Source organism: Ictidomys tridecemlineatus, chromosome 7 (genome assembly GCF_052094955.1).
Source record: "Ictidomys tridecemlineatus isolate mIctTri1 chromosome 7, mIctTri1.hap1, whole genome shotgun sequence".
NCBI classification, from domain to species: domain Eukaryota; kingdom Metazoa; phylum Chordata; class Mammalia; order Rodentia; family Sciuridae; genus Ictidomys; species Ictidomys tridecemlineatus.
Genome location: NC_135483.1, coordinates 140,343,704 through 140,359,689, shown reverse-complemented (window position 1 = coordinate 140,359,689; position 15,986 = coordinate 140,343,704). Strand labels below are relative to the sequence as shown.

At 33.7% G+C, this 15,986-nt stretch overlaps 1 protein-coding gene across 7 annotated transcripts in view; it reads right to left on the bottom strand.

The window, feature by feature from the left end:
- Nucleotides 1-14,785, bottom strand: part of Dync1i2 (dynein cytoplasmic 1 intermediate chain 2) — a 55,028-nt gene extending 40,243 nt beyond the window's left edge. For 2 of the 7 annotated variants that reach the window (XM_021725924.3, XM_021725923.3), the window contains exons 1-3: nt 14,377-14,580; nt 12,447-12,563; nt 9,489-9,606 (exon numbers count right to left, since the gene is read on the bottom strand). In XM_021725924.3, the coding sequence (XP_021581599.1) occupies nt 9,489-9,606; nt 12,447-12,554 (226 nt within the window). In that variant the 5' untranslated portion in view covers nt 12,555-12,563; nt 14,377-14,580. Of the gene's footprint in view, nt 1-9,488; nt 9,607-12,446; nt 12,564-14,376; nt 14,586-14,626 lie in introns of those variants that run through there. The other 5 variants (XM_040294469.2, XM_040294468.2, XM_021725921.3 and 2 more) reach the window with 5 other exon arrangements.
- Nucleotides 14,786-15,986: the final 1,201 nt, after the last annotated feature.

The following is a 15,986-nucleotide window of genomic DNA, read 5'->3' as shown; positions in this document are numbered from 1 at the left end:
TTTGGTAATCTAACAAAATATACAAAAATGTAGTATGAAATATTGAAATGGCATGTATTCAAGGAAGTATAAACAAAAAAGAAAAGTGAGCTTTTGTCAAGTGTTTGAAATAGGATTTGCTTAGCAAGAACGGTGATTCATATTACCTTACTCCATAGTTCTGTGCATAAAGTAGCCTAAAACAGGCTTTAAATGGTACAAAATAAAGAAATTAACATAAACATGTGAGTATGATAATGAATGTAAGCCTTTTAGGAGTTTAGAGCAAAAAGATGCCACTATTCCCTTGAGAGGAGAAATATGAAGTAAAATGGGAAAAAAATTACACCAGGGAATTCACTGACCATGTAAGTAATATTGAAAGAACGTGACTCTAATTCTCTAGAACAAAAAGCTGACCAAGGTCTTTCATGACAGTTAAGACGTTGGCCTCCCAAGGACACACAATTAGCATTGCTGCCTTTTGGCCTGTGAAGAAACAACCAGAATATTTTTAAAACAGGAAGACACTAAGAAATGCACCTAGATTTAGAATTAGCATTAAGTCTGAGTCAACTACTCAGAATTATACAGAAGTCCTAAGAATGAAGGATGATGATAGCTCAATTATTTTTCAAGTAGAAGAAAGAAGGGGCTTCTGCCAGGAAGAAGGACCTAGAAAAGGTAGAAAGCCAAAGAAAGCGAATGTATAGAGTGGGAGCATTGGTAGAAGACACTGAAACAGGAGGAGTGAGCTTTAGGAAGAACCCAAAGTTATAAAGTTTCTTCAGCTTATCAATGGTACTCAGGGCTCAAACACAGTCCACATTATAATTATGCCCCCTTGTGGATACAAGTGCTTATAGCCTAGAATATGAACATTTAAACCAACTTTATTCATATATTACTTTTTGTCCTTCTGCAAGATGTTGCCCTTAAATATTAATTTCTCCCTTTCATATGCCCCCTTCCTAAAAATGAAGATGAAATAGTATCTTCATTGTAATTCAGAGCATTAAATTTTTTAAAAATGAAAATTTTATTGTATTAAAATACCATTAGTTGGCTGGGGTTGTGGGTCAGTGGTAGAGCACTTGCCTAGCACATGTGAAGCACTGGGTTCAATCCTCAGCACCACATAAAAATAATAAAGTTACTGAGTCCATTTACAACTAAAACAAATATTTTTTTAAAAATACCATAAGTAACCAATATTCCTTTTCATGTAACAATTTGTAAAAATGGAGATACGCTTGAAAAAAATGACCTGGCAGTGTGGAAAGTATTCTAAAATTCTAATTAAAAATATTTAAAAGTTTCAAGGAAAGGAAAGGGGAAAAAAAATGAAGCCATGCTTTTTTGACATAGCAAACTTACTTTGTTTCTTTCTTATAAAAGAAAATTCAGATACTAAATTATAGCAATAAATGTATTCTACTCTCTTGATACAGTCTAAGGATACAGAGTAACTGACAATATCTGTTTTCATTACTTTACAAAAATGGTTAAATAGTAGTTATAAACACACACAGATAAGTTATTTTTTTAAACATCATTCATATAAAAGAACTCCATATTTGATACAAAATATCGTAAAAACTGTACCTAAAATTAGCTTCTAGAGAATGAATACTTAAATTTTGTGAAAGAAGAAAGTTAAACCTCACATTTTACAAAATATTTGTTTCAATTTCCATCATGTATTTTCCTAAAATTTAACAAGACTTGATTGTTGTTATTGTCTTAAAGAAGGATGGCTTTTATCTGGCCTTACCAGGTGGAAAGACAAGTGACCTAATAACAATCTAACAAATATTTAAGTGTCTAGCCAGTACTGGCACCAGGAATAAAAATGAAAGATTCTGCTCTCAATAATCAGTCAAATGATTAAATAAATCAGAATCTAGCAGCAAATAAAAGTTGTGAGGTTTTATTACTAATACCTTTTTTTAAAAAATAGTCTTTTTAATTAAAAAAAGAAAAAAAATCAATTTTAGAAAAACAATGTTTTTAATAAACCCTCTTGAGTATTCTAGCAGTGCTTTTCTATTTCTGTAATTTGAAACATTTAATAAGTACTCAAAGAGTATTTCTACAATGAAAAGAGAACCAAGTATTTATTTATCCTGGGTTATGATAAAAAAATATGTATTTAAAATTTTTTATTTTTAAAGAGAGAGAGAGAAAACATCTCTATTTTATTTATATGTGGTGCTGAGGATCGAACCCAGCGCCCCGAGCATGCCAGGTGAGCGCGTTACCACTTGAGCCACATCCCCAGCCCAAAATATGTATTTTTTAAACTGTGCATTATTGGAGAAAAAAAAAAAAAGCTTGATAACCACAGTCTAGCCTTTATCTATATAAATATACATTGGACATTAGCATTGGAGGTTTAGGCATATGTTTTAAGGATTACGAAATGCATTTAGCTTAAATTTTCTGAAGACAGTAAAATTTTCATAAGGCCTTTGGCCCTTAATAGATTCCAATATGATGGTAAATGTGCTTAATAAGAGGTGGAAAATAGTTTAGAAGTCAACAACTCAAAGGAAAAGATGTCTAGAGATCTGACTAGGAACCCTAAATGCTAAAATCCTGAATGCAGTGTTAACATTATCTAAGAAGGAACAGCAGGCCCTATGTCCATTTACCTAGCTATTTGAAGAGACTCTAAAATCAATGTTAATCAGCTTATACTACTTTGGTAAAATATAATCTTTACATTATTTAAAATTTCAAATAACTATCATGAGCTAAAAGAAAGCAATAATCTTTCACTACTTTTTCAACAGTATTTTCAAAGCATACTGTTTACTGCTTCCTTAAACTGTTCTATCCTCATCAAAACGGAATCTCTTTAATTACTGACAACTGAAACCTATCAAAAAGTATAATAGATGAGCTGATATTTAATCAAGAAGTTACTACTCTCTCATATCTTAAAAAAACTTCTGCTGCAAATAATGTAATCTGTAAAAAATTGTATTAATAATCTACTTATAAAATGACAGGAGAGGGCTGGGGTTATAGCTCAGCGGTAGAGCGCTTGCCTAGCACATGGGAGGCCCTAGGTTCGATCCTCAGCCCCACATAAAAATAAACAAATAAAGGTATTGTGTCCAACTTCAACTAAAAAAATAAAAATATTTTTAAAAAAATGACAGGAGATAAAACTGTATTTCCCTATTCTCCAAATATAGAAAAAGTTTAAAACTTTAAAATCTTTCAGTAGAAATATTTTTTGTGAATCTCACATAAACCACATTAAAAAAAAACTAACTTATTACAATGCTTCCCCCTGGGTTAATTTAGCAAGAATAATCAACTAATTATTTGAGACTTGGCAATATTTTTCTTCTTTCATTCTCCCTTCTTCTCTCATACATTCAAAAACCAAAAAACTTGGCATAAAGAAAAATATCAAGGGAATGAGTTCTAAGTGCATCCTTTTCAAGTTTAGTTTAAACACACACATGCTACATGTATAAAAATACAGTACTAATACAGTAATATTTACCTCAGCTAAAAACACTTTTTTTCTAGGTCTGCTTGATTAAGATAAAATCATTGTTATTGGCTAAAAATGGTCCATTAAAGAATATTTTAAAAATTATATTTGATAATAATATTAAATTTTCCAATAATTAAATATTCATTAAATAATCAAATAATTTTTCTTAGAGTTAACTCTCAAAAATCAGTTCCTGAGAGAGGCTATAAAACTGATAACTGAAGACTGGTTAGTTATAATAAAATAAGCCAGCCTTTAATCTCTGCAATAACTTGGTTTCATAACCCATCAAGGGCATTTTGCTTAAAACTCTTAATATGAAAATTCACTTCATCACAGCTAAGGCCCTATATACAACTTGACCTCTACCTCCACTTCTGCTCTTCTCTCTTCTCTAGGTAATAGTAGAACCATACCAGCTTAAATAAACCAGGGTCTACTACTTGGGAACTCTGTGCTCACTACTTCCTCTATATGGAATGATCCTCTTCTTAACCTTAGCATGGCTGGATCCTACCTCTCACTTTATAAGTCTATTTCTTATATAGCTCTTCCTGAACACTTTGTCTACTGTCACCTCTCATAGTTTCATGCTATCATATTATCATAATAATATATCTCCCCTACAGGAACATCATAAGTTCCAAAAGAGCAAGATTTAACTGTATTGTTCTTTAAAGTAGAACTAAATAAATATTATAGGACTGAGTTTCAGAAAGCAATGTTTCAAATTGTTTTCAATGTGTCAAAAGAAAGTCAAATATATTGAGATATTTCAAGTCACCTGAATTTATATTATATATTTATCCCATATTAGTTATATAATCAGATAATGGTCATGTAAAATGATTCTATCCCAGCCCAAGGGGCGGGGGAAGAGGGGAAAGAGAGAGAGGAAGACAGTGGGGGGAGAGAGAGAGAGAGAGAGAGAGAGAGAGAGAGAGAGAGAGAGAGAGAGAGAGAGAGAGAATATGAATGAATGGATGTGTGTGTATACTCTTAGGACTGATTTTATGGGGAGAGAGTACTAGGGATTGAACCCTGTACTGCACCACATCCTCAGCTCTTTTTTATTTTTAGACAAAGTTTTTTCTAAGCTGCTGAGGCTGGCCTCAAACTTGATTTCCTCCTGCCTTAGCCTATAATGGGAATACAGGTACCACCATATCCACCTAAAAAACTTTATGATTGATAAAATGAAATCTGATCACATCCCTTTCCTAGCTGGAAAATTTCTGTGTGACCTCCCAACAGTTCCTTCCAAGTCTAACTTCACCCTTCACTTCCCTTATTTTCTTCTACTCTGCCAGCCAGGCAAAGTGAATAAATTGGTATTTCTCAGTACACTTTAATCTTTTCAATTTTCATGTTTTTCCTTACATTTCTTCTGCCTGAAAGGTTCTCCTTTACCATTAGTATATGTTGAAATCCTATAGATATGGGCACCAAAAAATCATACTTCACAAATAACATTCACTTATCAATCCAAAGACATACATTTTTAGGATATTCTATGAGATTTCAACATTTTAAAAAAAGCTTAGGGCTGTGGTTGTGGCTTAGAGGTAGAGCACTCACCTAGCATGTGTAAGGCACTGGGTTCAATCCTCAGCATCACATAAAAATAAAATGAAGATGTTGTGTCTACCTAAAACTAAGTAAATAAATAAATATTTTTAAAAAAATAAATAAGCTTAACTATTTTTACAGTTTCTTCCTGGGTTTGAATAGCATATTTACTATCAGGATAAGAAATATGAGTTTTACCGTAAGGATTAAAAAAACACAGAACAAAAAAAAAATATGCAAAAAGCCAATTATACTTAAGGTTCATCTGTCTTTCAGCAAAAATGGAGATTTAACATGCAACTTAAATACCACTGCCTCCAAATTCTATCAAATGTGGTCTATATCAATTTTTAAAATTTTGTTTGTCTTCTGACTGGATTGTAAAAATGTGATCTGAGTTATACCCTCACAGATCACTTAGAATATTTGGTACATGAATAGAAGAGCTTGGGAACAAGACATGTGGCAAGAAAATTTTGTAAGAAAAATGAAAGTGTAGGCTGGGGATATGGCTTAGTTGGTAAGTGCTTGCCTCACATGCACAAGGCCCTGGGTTCAATCCCCAGCACCACAAAAAAAAAAAAAATCAAAGAAAAATGAAAGTGCCAGTTATTTGACAAAAGGTAAAAAGACAAACCTTTTGCAAGAAAATATAAAGAGCAGAGGCTCAGCGGTAAGTATTTGCCTAGCATGTGGGAGGCTCTGGATTTGAGCACAGGAAAAGAAGAAAAGAAGGTTAGCAAACTCTTAAAAAAAAATAATTCTAGGTATAATAAGAATAAAAAGTTATGAAGATCTGGGCGTGGTGGCACATGCCTGTAATCCCAGCAGCTCGAGAGGCTGAGACAGGAGAATTTTGAGTTCAAAGCAAGACTCAGCAACAGGGAAGTGCTAAGCAACTCAATGAAACCCTGTCTCTAAATAAATACAAAACAGGGCTAGAGATGTGGCTCAGTGGCCGAGTGCTCCTGAGTTCAATATTCGGTACCTGTTCAAAATTATGAAGAAATCATATATACCTGTATGTCAATAAAACTGAATACTGAATTATTTCCTATGAGAAATGAATGACAAAACTGATAAAAGAACACAAATAATCTTATGGGAAATTCCTAACAAATATTCAGTAAATAATTTCAAAATTATACCACCGTTCCAGAGAAAAGAAGAAAGAAAAACTATATAACTCATTTAATGATCCAGGCAAAATACATTAAAAGGAAAAAAGTTAAAGAAGACTGTTTCTCTTGAATATTGATGAAGAATTCCTAAATAGTATCAAACAAAAATGCAACATACACAAGAAATATATCTCATAACAATGTTGGTTTTTTTCCAGATTATAATGCTTTTACATTAAGAAAAAACTATCAATGTTAACCACACTAATACACTAAAAGGAAAAAAAATGTGATCATCTCAAAATATGAAGAAACCTATGAATTTGTTGTAAATATTTTGGTGGTTTTAAGAATGCCCACAAATTCTTTCAAGAATGTGAGCTGGACTTAGTGATTCTCTTCCAATGTAAAGATGAAGTGGTGCTTTGTGACTTATAAGGGCAAGTAATGAAAGAATAGTATAATGAAACTGAAACAACTTGCCTATTTTTCTATTGGCAGTGTTCTTAGGGTAACCAAACAGGTCTAGTTGTTGAGGAAAATCTTCCCTTTCCAGAAGAACTTAAGTTAGTATGTGCAGAGGGAATGGTAGAATTACAAAACAATTTTGCAACTCTTAAATAACTTAGATAAGATCAAGTATTTATAGTATTAGATTAAAAAAACTAATGGTAAAATTAATATCCACATTGTGACAAAGAATCACCTCCAGATATTACCTATTAGTCAAAAGGAGTAACCATGATGGAAAGACCTGGTTATCACAATCCTATGAATATTCAATTTTAGTGTCATTAATAGTTCAATAATTGACAAATATGCTGGTGTGATATCCTTAAAATATACAAGGACTCTACAAATCATAAGATGAAGAACCTCAAAGCTGGGAAAGTAGTTCGGTGGTTGAGCACCTGCCTAGTATGCTTGAGGCCCTGGATACAATTCTCAATACCACACACTCACCAAAAAAAAAAAAAAAAAAGAAGATAAAGAAAACCTAAACAATAAGCTAACCAAAGGATACAAATATGTAATTGCAGAAAGGAAAATCTGAATGACTGATATATGAAGATGGTCAACTTCATTGTAATCAAATAAACAAATATTAAGACATTTTGGGAATATCTCTTTATATCCATCAAGTTGGCAAAAATTAGAAAGCAGATAAACTTCTGTAGCTATTCTTAAGAGTGATACACAGAACCTAAATAAGCCTATATACAATAACATGGCAAGTCAATTCTTGGCCATATACCCCAAAGAAACTCTTCTAGTCCTCAAGGGAAAAGAATATATTCTTTGCAGTGTGGATTATGGTAGCAAAAAAGAGAGAAGCAATCTGAGTGTATAGTTCTGAGGGAACCGGTTAACAAAAATATGGTACACAATGGAATACTCTATATCAGTCAGAAATTACTAACTAGATATGTATGTAGCAACATGGAATAAATAGAATGAGACATATAGCATAATGCTCTTATGTATATTAAACCTATGTTTTACATGTGGATATGCAAAACCCCTTGAAAAATGTGAATACACAAAGGACAGAAAAAAGGCAGTGTGTAAAAGTATGTTAAAAATGCAGAAGTGTGTAATTGATGCACCAATATGAAGAAGGGAACTGGAGATGGGGTAAAACAATGAAAAAAAAACATACAAACATCCCTAAACAATGATCTTTTAAAAATCAATGTATAGAGGTGAGTCTTGAAAACACAAATAAGTGAATTCAGTAAAACCGAACAGAAAAGGAAAAAAAAACCCCAGGCTGGGGTTGTAGCTCAGTGATAGAACACTTGCCTAGCATGCGTAAGGCACTGAGTTTGATTCTTAGCACCACATTAAAAAAATGAATAAATAAAATAAAGATAGTATATTCATTACAACTAAAAATATATTTTTAAAAATTCTTACAGAAGAAAACAAAAGCCAGTGGGGTATGCTAGATGCTGTAACCTGCCTATAATCCCAGAGACTTGGGAAGCTGAGGCAGGAGGATTGCAAGTTCAAGGCCAGCCTGAGTAACACTGTGAGACCCTGTATCAAATATAAATAAATAAATGCTAATGGCACACAAAGAAAGAGAACATTCAAGGACTATACATCTAACAAATAACAAGCAATGTGGTTCAGTTATTTGGGTAAAAAAAAAAAGTGTTCTAATTTATTTACTTTTAAAAATGAAATATATTGAGCTAGGGGTACATGATAGAATGCTTGCATAGCACACTTGAGTCCCTGGTTTTGGACCCCAACACTACCACCTAAAAAACAAAACAAAACAACCAATATGCAAATAAGCTTCATACAGACATAAAAATCAATATCAATATGCTAAGATATGTCATAACACTGAAAAAAAATCAGTCTTCAAGTTCTACCAATAAGGAAAAGGAAAATGAGCTTAAGAAATAATAACAAGGGCTGGGGTTGTAGCTCAGTGGTAGAGTGCTTGTCTAGCATGTGTGAGCACTGAATTCAATCCTCAGCACCACATGAAAAGAAATAAAGGTATTGTGTCCATCTTCAACTAAAAATATATTAAAATAAAAAAGAAGTAATAACAAAGCAGACCATGAAAGCAATTGACTTTTTCCATCCTGAAAATTTTTAGAAACATCAGATTTAAAGACAGTTGTGTTGCAATCTCACAAAAAGCATTTAACAGTTACTGTCTCTAGCATTTGTCCCCTGGACTAGATGAAACTAACCCTGAAATTTTCAGTCCCCAAAGGACCAAGGCCATGTTAAACTAAACTACATACTATATAATAGCACCCAGCACAGGCCTCTTCTAAGTAAGCATTAAATGTTTTAGGATATGTAACCTAGATTGTCCTTAGTATCTCTACTATTTCAGCATCTTCGTTTAGCATAGGTATTAAAATGAATAACCCAGAAAAAGAACAATTCAAATCTGCCAAAATAAGCTACTGATTTTATCTCCCCAATTTACCTAACCTATAGAAAAGAATACAATTACAGTGAAACAGTCATAGTATGGCACACAAAACTTGTTCAACAAAATATATGCTGAAATAAATTACTCATTAATTAAGAAGAGTCAATTGGTAGTTTGGTATATGTTAATAAATATAGTTAATCTTGCAAGTCTTTTGAAATAAAATAACCATGTACTAGCACATCTGAAAAAAGGCAATTCCAAATAAATAAGATTAATGATTGAGATACAAATAAGAAAAATATGCAAAATATATCAAGTTAAATCACTTATCTTGCTATGTCTCAGCTGAACAGACTATATGCTTATCTCTCATAAATGGATATATTCTTATTCTTACCAATGGGGGGTTCTGTAGTTAGCCCCATGCTTTGAAGCAATGCTTCAGCTTCTCTTCTTTTCTTTTCAAGATCTGATTCTTCTTGCACAGGAGCAACAGCTTCCTTTTTCTGATCAGTCTAAAAATGTTAAGTTAAAAATTCAAGTTTGATAAATTGTGATATAAAGGTGTATTAAGAACTGCAATGCAAAAAAATTATGAATGTAATGCACTCCTCTATTGTGATGTATAAAATAAATAATTAAAAAATTTTTAAATTCAAGTTTGAATATGGTCGGAAATATTTCTATGTGCAAAAAAACGTATTTTTTAAATAAAGTGCTAACACTGTATATTTTTATGAGACAGTCATTCTCAGGAGTTCTAGTAAATACTTTCCAAATACTATGTACTGAATTGAGCCATGTTTATATGAAATCAAGGAATTTTTACAAAACCTTCCCTGATAAATAAGTTCAAAAAGTACAGTCAACTTCGAATATAAAATCGGTGACCATGGACAGGAATCATGGAAATCTCCCCCCAGAGTAGAATAAAAGCTTAGCCATGTCATAACATTGAAAAAAAATTAGATGAAATTGGCATATGTTAGTAAATTAACTTAAAATTCCTAATTTTAAAAGAAATTTTAAGTGAATAAACAATTTGATTTGTTGAAAAAGTATGACTATTTCAAACTTGTCTGTATAAAATCTTCATCGTTTTTATGCAACTTTACATAGAGAACATTTATTAAAAATTTGTCAAGAGAAAGTTTTTATTTTTTAAACTACATGGCTTATTTTATTTCTTTTTTAATTTAAGAGACAGGACCAGTTTGTAAGTTGCCGGACTGGCCTTAAATTTTGGGGCTCAAACAACTCTTCTGCCTCAGCCCCGTGAAGGGCTGGAACTATAGGCAAATGTCACTCTGCCCAGATTTCAGGTTTTATTTTAATAATATAAACACAATTTTGGATTTAGATAAAATTAAGTATTACTTTGTGCACATAAAAAATTTTTTTGTTATGAAAAGTTTTGCCCATTAAATTTCAGTTATTTATGGTTTTAGTAAAATCTAGTTAAATTGAATAAACTTTAACATTCTCAGATCACACAAAATATCATATGTACAATTCAAGCTTTCAAAGTAAAATTTACATAACATATACATATATATATGTCTCAAATGATGTCAACTAGACAACTACTACTCATACAGTGAGCAAATTTTGTTCATCATAATATTCTATAATATTTTAACTTAAAGTCATCAGATTATTCAATCAAGATAGCAAAATAGACTATGCTAAAACTTTCCTGTTTATAATCTACTAGACTGTTTATTACTATTATCTCTTGTAATGTTTTATATAAACTTTAAATTAGATATCATGTAGTAGAAATCCCTTAGAGGCTGCTTATGGCCCAACTTAGAAAACAAAAATTGAATTTGTGTTCAGCATTGGAGAGAGTTTAAAGCCACAGACAGTATTTGGAATGGCTCTATCGATATTAATCATGCTTCTACCAGTTAGCATGTTTTTTGTTTGTTTGTTTGTATTGGGGACTGAACCTGGGGTACTCTACTACTGAGCTATATATATCCCTAATCCTTCTTAATTTTTAATTCTGAGACACAGTTTCACTAAATTGGTGAGGTTGGCCTTGAACTTTCGATCCTTCTGCTTGAGCCTCCCAAGTTGCTCCCTCCCAAGAGATTTCAAGGCATGCACTATCACACCTGGGTCTATCAGTTAATTTTTAATGATATATCTAATATAAAGCTCCAATCTTCTTAGAACAGTGTTTGATAGAAAGGTTCAGCATAAACTAGCAAATTCTTCAATTATAGATCTTTACAGAATCATAGCAATGCCACAACTTTGATATTTTCCAACTGATTTTTTTTCTTAAGCAATTTCTACAAGCCTTGGCTATTACTTAGACTATTACATATAAAAACTAGATACTTGGGGCTGGGGATGTGGCTCAAGTGGTAGCACGCTTGCCTGGCATGCATGTGGCCTGGGTTTGATCCTCAGCACCACATACAAACAAAGATGTTGTGTCCGCCAAAAACTAAAAAAATAAATATTAAAAAATACTCTCTTTCTAAAAAAAAAAAAAAAAAAAAAACTAGATACTAAAGGCATATTTAGCACAAACTATCTTACACTAGCCATTTAAAACATATCCATGTTTTGAAAGTATATAAATATGTCTAAAGAGTTTCCAAATGGATAAATGTGTGCTTAAACACAGGAATAAGTAAAATATTTGCAGTTCAAGGACAATGTATATGCATATATGATGAAATAGATGATACCAAAAATTGTAAGACCAAAGTATTTGGTTTACCTTTTTGGCACTATCAAACCTACTACTCAGTAAATATATTTCAACGATTAACTCTTTTAAAAGAGACAAGTACAAATTTTATAATCAATTAAGCTATCTACTATACACACACACACATAATCAAGTAAGCTATCTACTATACACACACACACATATATATTTGTCATTAATATTATAAATTCTGACAAAATTACTGGCATATTAGACCAGCAAAATATACAGATAAATAAGTTCAAAGTTCAAATTACAATTGTGGTATATATGCCCTATGTCTAATACAATGCAGATGCCCCTTACTTTGTGTAACAAATACCTTCCTTAAAGACCACATATATAAGATGAACTTCTATAAATTGAATCTTATAAATGTATCCATCTATATTACTTTTATTCAGTAAAAATAACCCCAAACCTACATTTTATCAGTTTTGCCATTTTCATAAATCTGGCTTTTTTAAAAGTAAGATTACTTTAAAGTAAGATTTACTTGTAGTGCTATATTTGCCATCACAACTCCTAGATTTTTAACTATTTTGAAATTATTAAAGGTAAAAGTACTTGAAATAAAATCCAATTATTTTACACTGAGATTATTCGCCCCCCCCAAGTCAAACATACTTCTTTTTTTTTCCTTTCTTCTTCTTTTCTCTTCTTTTCCTCTCTGATTTGGGCCAATCGCTGTTTCTTACGTTCCAATTCAGCCTTTAATTCACTTTTGTCCGACATGTTTGTGACCTTAAGAAGCATACAATTATTTACAATAATCATTACCTTGGTAAAAGCAGCATACTTTATACTAAGACTTGAGAAAAATTATAAACACATGTATGTAAGAGATACTACCCTGGGCTGAGCACAATAGCTGGCACATAGTAAATGTCTTAAGTTTCATGTTCCCAAATTTAACACATTGTCTTGTTTTTTGATGACAATATATTAAGTCACTGGAGATAAAGGTCAAAATTAGCACTTAGAACAGACATTGTGGGATGGCATTAAGAGGTAGAGAGGATCTTAAGCTGTATAACATGGATGAAAACTATAAGTCTTGCTTTTGTTCCTAGAAACAATGAAGGGAAAACAGGAGATTCCTATAAATTCTAAAAGCAGTACTATTAAAGACAAACAAAACACAAGCTACCAGCATTATCAAATCAAATCTCTCTACATATCATATGGCACTTTTAGAACAATTATCTGTGAACACACCTAAAATGCTCCATATTAGAGTGTAAGGTATTTGAAATCAGAGACTGTGTTTTAGTCATTTTTGATATCTTCACAGCTTCCAGCAGAGTGACTTTAACATTAAATCGACACTGGATAAATGAGTAATAGGAAAGATAGAGTTACAAATATCTTCAAAAAATTACATGTGCACTACTTGGCCTTCAGTTTTAGGAAGCATGATTAGAATTTTTCTGAACTGCAAAAAAGTAACCTAGGGGCTGAGCTAAGGTAGAGGCCAGGAACTTGTTGCCTTCTCTATATTACTGATTTAACATAATGATCAAGCTGTCAATGTCTCTGTATAACTGAAATCTTAAATGCTTTAAGATCAAGAAAAGTGGAAGAATAACCTCTGGAAAACTATTTAGGAGGAATCTCTTAAAAAACAGTTATTAAATCTGAATAAAGGTTAAGTTGGTTAAGGCGCAATTCCCTCTAGTAATAAATGCATCAAGGAAATTTCAAAAGACCACAAAAGAGAGATGAATTTTCAAGTATATAAAAACGGTGAAAAGTTGACACAGTAGACCCTTAAATACGCATGTAATATTAACCATGATTCATTCAAACAAACTAAAACGAATGGCCCACAAGAGACCTGTGGATCTTCCTCCTTTTCTGGACTGATAAAAAGCTTCATCTTTTAAGCTGGAGAGAAATTCCATACATAACTCTGTATGCCAGGCACGACGCCTAATTTTTTGTTAATTATTTTTGCTCAGCGTCAACGAGATGCCAATACAAATATGCATGTTGAAGTAAGTGCATTTTTGATCAAACACTAAGAGTTTGTCAGGCTGAGCCACAGCGGACCGGCCCTCCCATCCTCAGAGAGCCCAGAGCCTCTGCTCCATGACGGACACGTTTCATTTTCTTAAAACTCTAAGGGAAAAGAGTGTCTCTAGAATTTTGTGCTACAACCCTCTGCGTTCAGCGACTTTCCAACATATACAAGGTGAATAGAAACGCTATGCAAGCAAGCAGCAACGACCTTTATTCGTAAAATGGAGCAAGGCGAAAAGGAATTCCCTTCCTCCTGGGCTTACGGCCAAGAGGGCGCGGTCCAGACTAGGGCGTCCAGGGAAGGGCCAGGGGGCGCCAGACAAGCTCAAAGCGCCCCGAGATGCCCCAGGAGGGTCAAAAAGAGAAAAGAGCTGACTCCTCTCCCCAGACCGCCTGAGTCACGGCCCGCGTTTCCCCGGCCTTTCCTCCCAGAAGCCGGGCCGGTGCTGTCAGCAGGAACTGCTAAGCCACCTGGCGAGTTCAGACTTGGGACACAGCAGGCACACGGGCCTTGAGGAAAGAACCATCAACTCACCTGTCAGGTGGCGGGATGGGGAAGAGTCGTCCCTTCTACAACTTCCCGGGAACGTCCCTAGTCTAAGCCCCAACGCCAACTGTAGCCACCACAAGCTCGGGCGGCTTCCCAGTGCACACAAAGAGGGATGGGCGGCGGCTGCTACGGCGAGAGCTAAGGGACAAATAAATGGCTCCGCCAGAACGAGGTCGCTCTCAGAAATAAAGGATGGAGCCCTGCAGTGGGTAATTGTAGCCCCTCCGTGACTTACCCTATGTTAAGCTAAAGCCGAGAGACGAAACAAAGAATCCAACCGGCCCAGGGCCCCGAAGTGTTAGGCTGTCACCAAAAGCTGGGAAGTTACCCTTACTATCCTGAGGCTGAGCACGCAACCACAGCCCTCCCCGATCAAGTTGACACTATCTGGGAGAACTACAAGTCCCAAGGACCAGAGAAACCTGCATGCGGCGAGCAATGCATCCCGGGAGTTGTGGTCACTGGTCACCGCAGGGTATGCTGGGATCCGTAGTATGTGTCATAGACTTTTCGTTTTCCCTCTTGGAGGGTTCAAAATCCCAGTGAAATGCTTATAGCCCCTCTCTTTAATGAGCAATGTCCGCTGGGCAATGCTCCCAATGCTGTACGTGTTACAATATGAGATCTTTCGTCTAGCATGTGTGAGAACCTGCACCCGGGGGAGGGGGAGAGATTTTTGGCCCAACATTGGCAGAATTTTAGAGTGAAGAACATTTTTAGGATAGATATATAGATATAGATATATAATCCATAGGTAAAAATTCTAGGGCGGGGGGAGGGGAGGCTTTATCGAGGCTTCGCGTGGCATCTGGGGAAAAATCTGGTATTTTGTTCCCAGTGTCGTAGGGAACAAAATTTTTGATAAGAAAACATTTTGTACTATTGGAATCTTAACCAAGCAAGAATGGTTTCCACAATCGTTTGATGTTTTAATATATAAATATATAATATACAAATAATTGTTAGATAACTTATATATCATTTACCAGAAATTTATGGGTTGATACATATTTTTTAATATATTTAAATTATTTAGAGTAGTATTTGTCAAGAATTAGAGCTAACATCAACACAATATCTTTCCTATGTTATAAAAAACTGATAAGGAGCACATTATTGAAGTTTAGGACTGATCTTTGGGATTCAGATTCTCAGTCTGTGGGCTTATCATCTTTTCCTTTTCTTTCTATGCCTATATACAATATAAATGTCTCAGAAATTAATTTGGAAAAGAAAACTTCAAATTTGAAGATTTTTTCCTCATAACTTAAAATTTCAAAAAGATTTAGAAATATACAAACATTATCTTGCTTTTTCTTAATATTTAGTTTTCATTTATTCATTTGACAAAAATGTTGTTAATTGCCCACCATGTGCCAGTAATGGTGCTAAGTGTCATGTATATAAGAAATAAAACACACATCTATCTTTTCAATGGAGAAAGGCAGAGATCTCAGGTCAACTAAGTATTTTGATGAACGTAAGTATAGAAGTTATAGAAACACGGTGGGAAGGAAAACTTTTTTAGAAGATGATTCCAAGATGTCTTCAAGTTGAGTAGAAGTTAATCAAAGATGATGCAGAACAAAACCTTA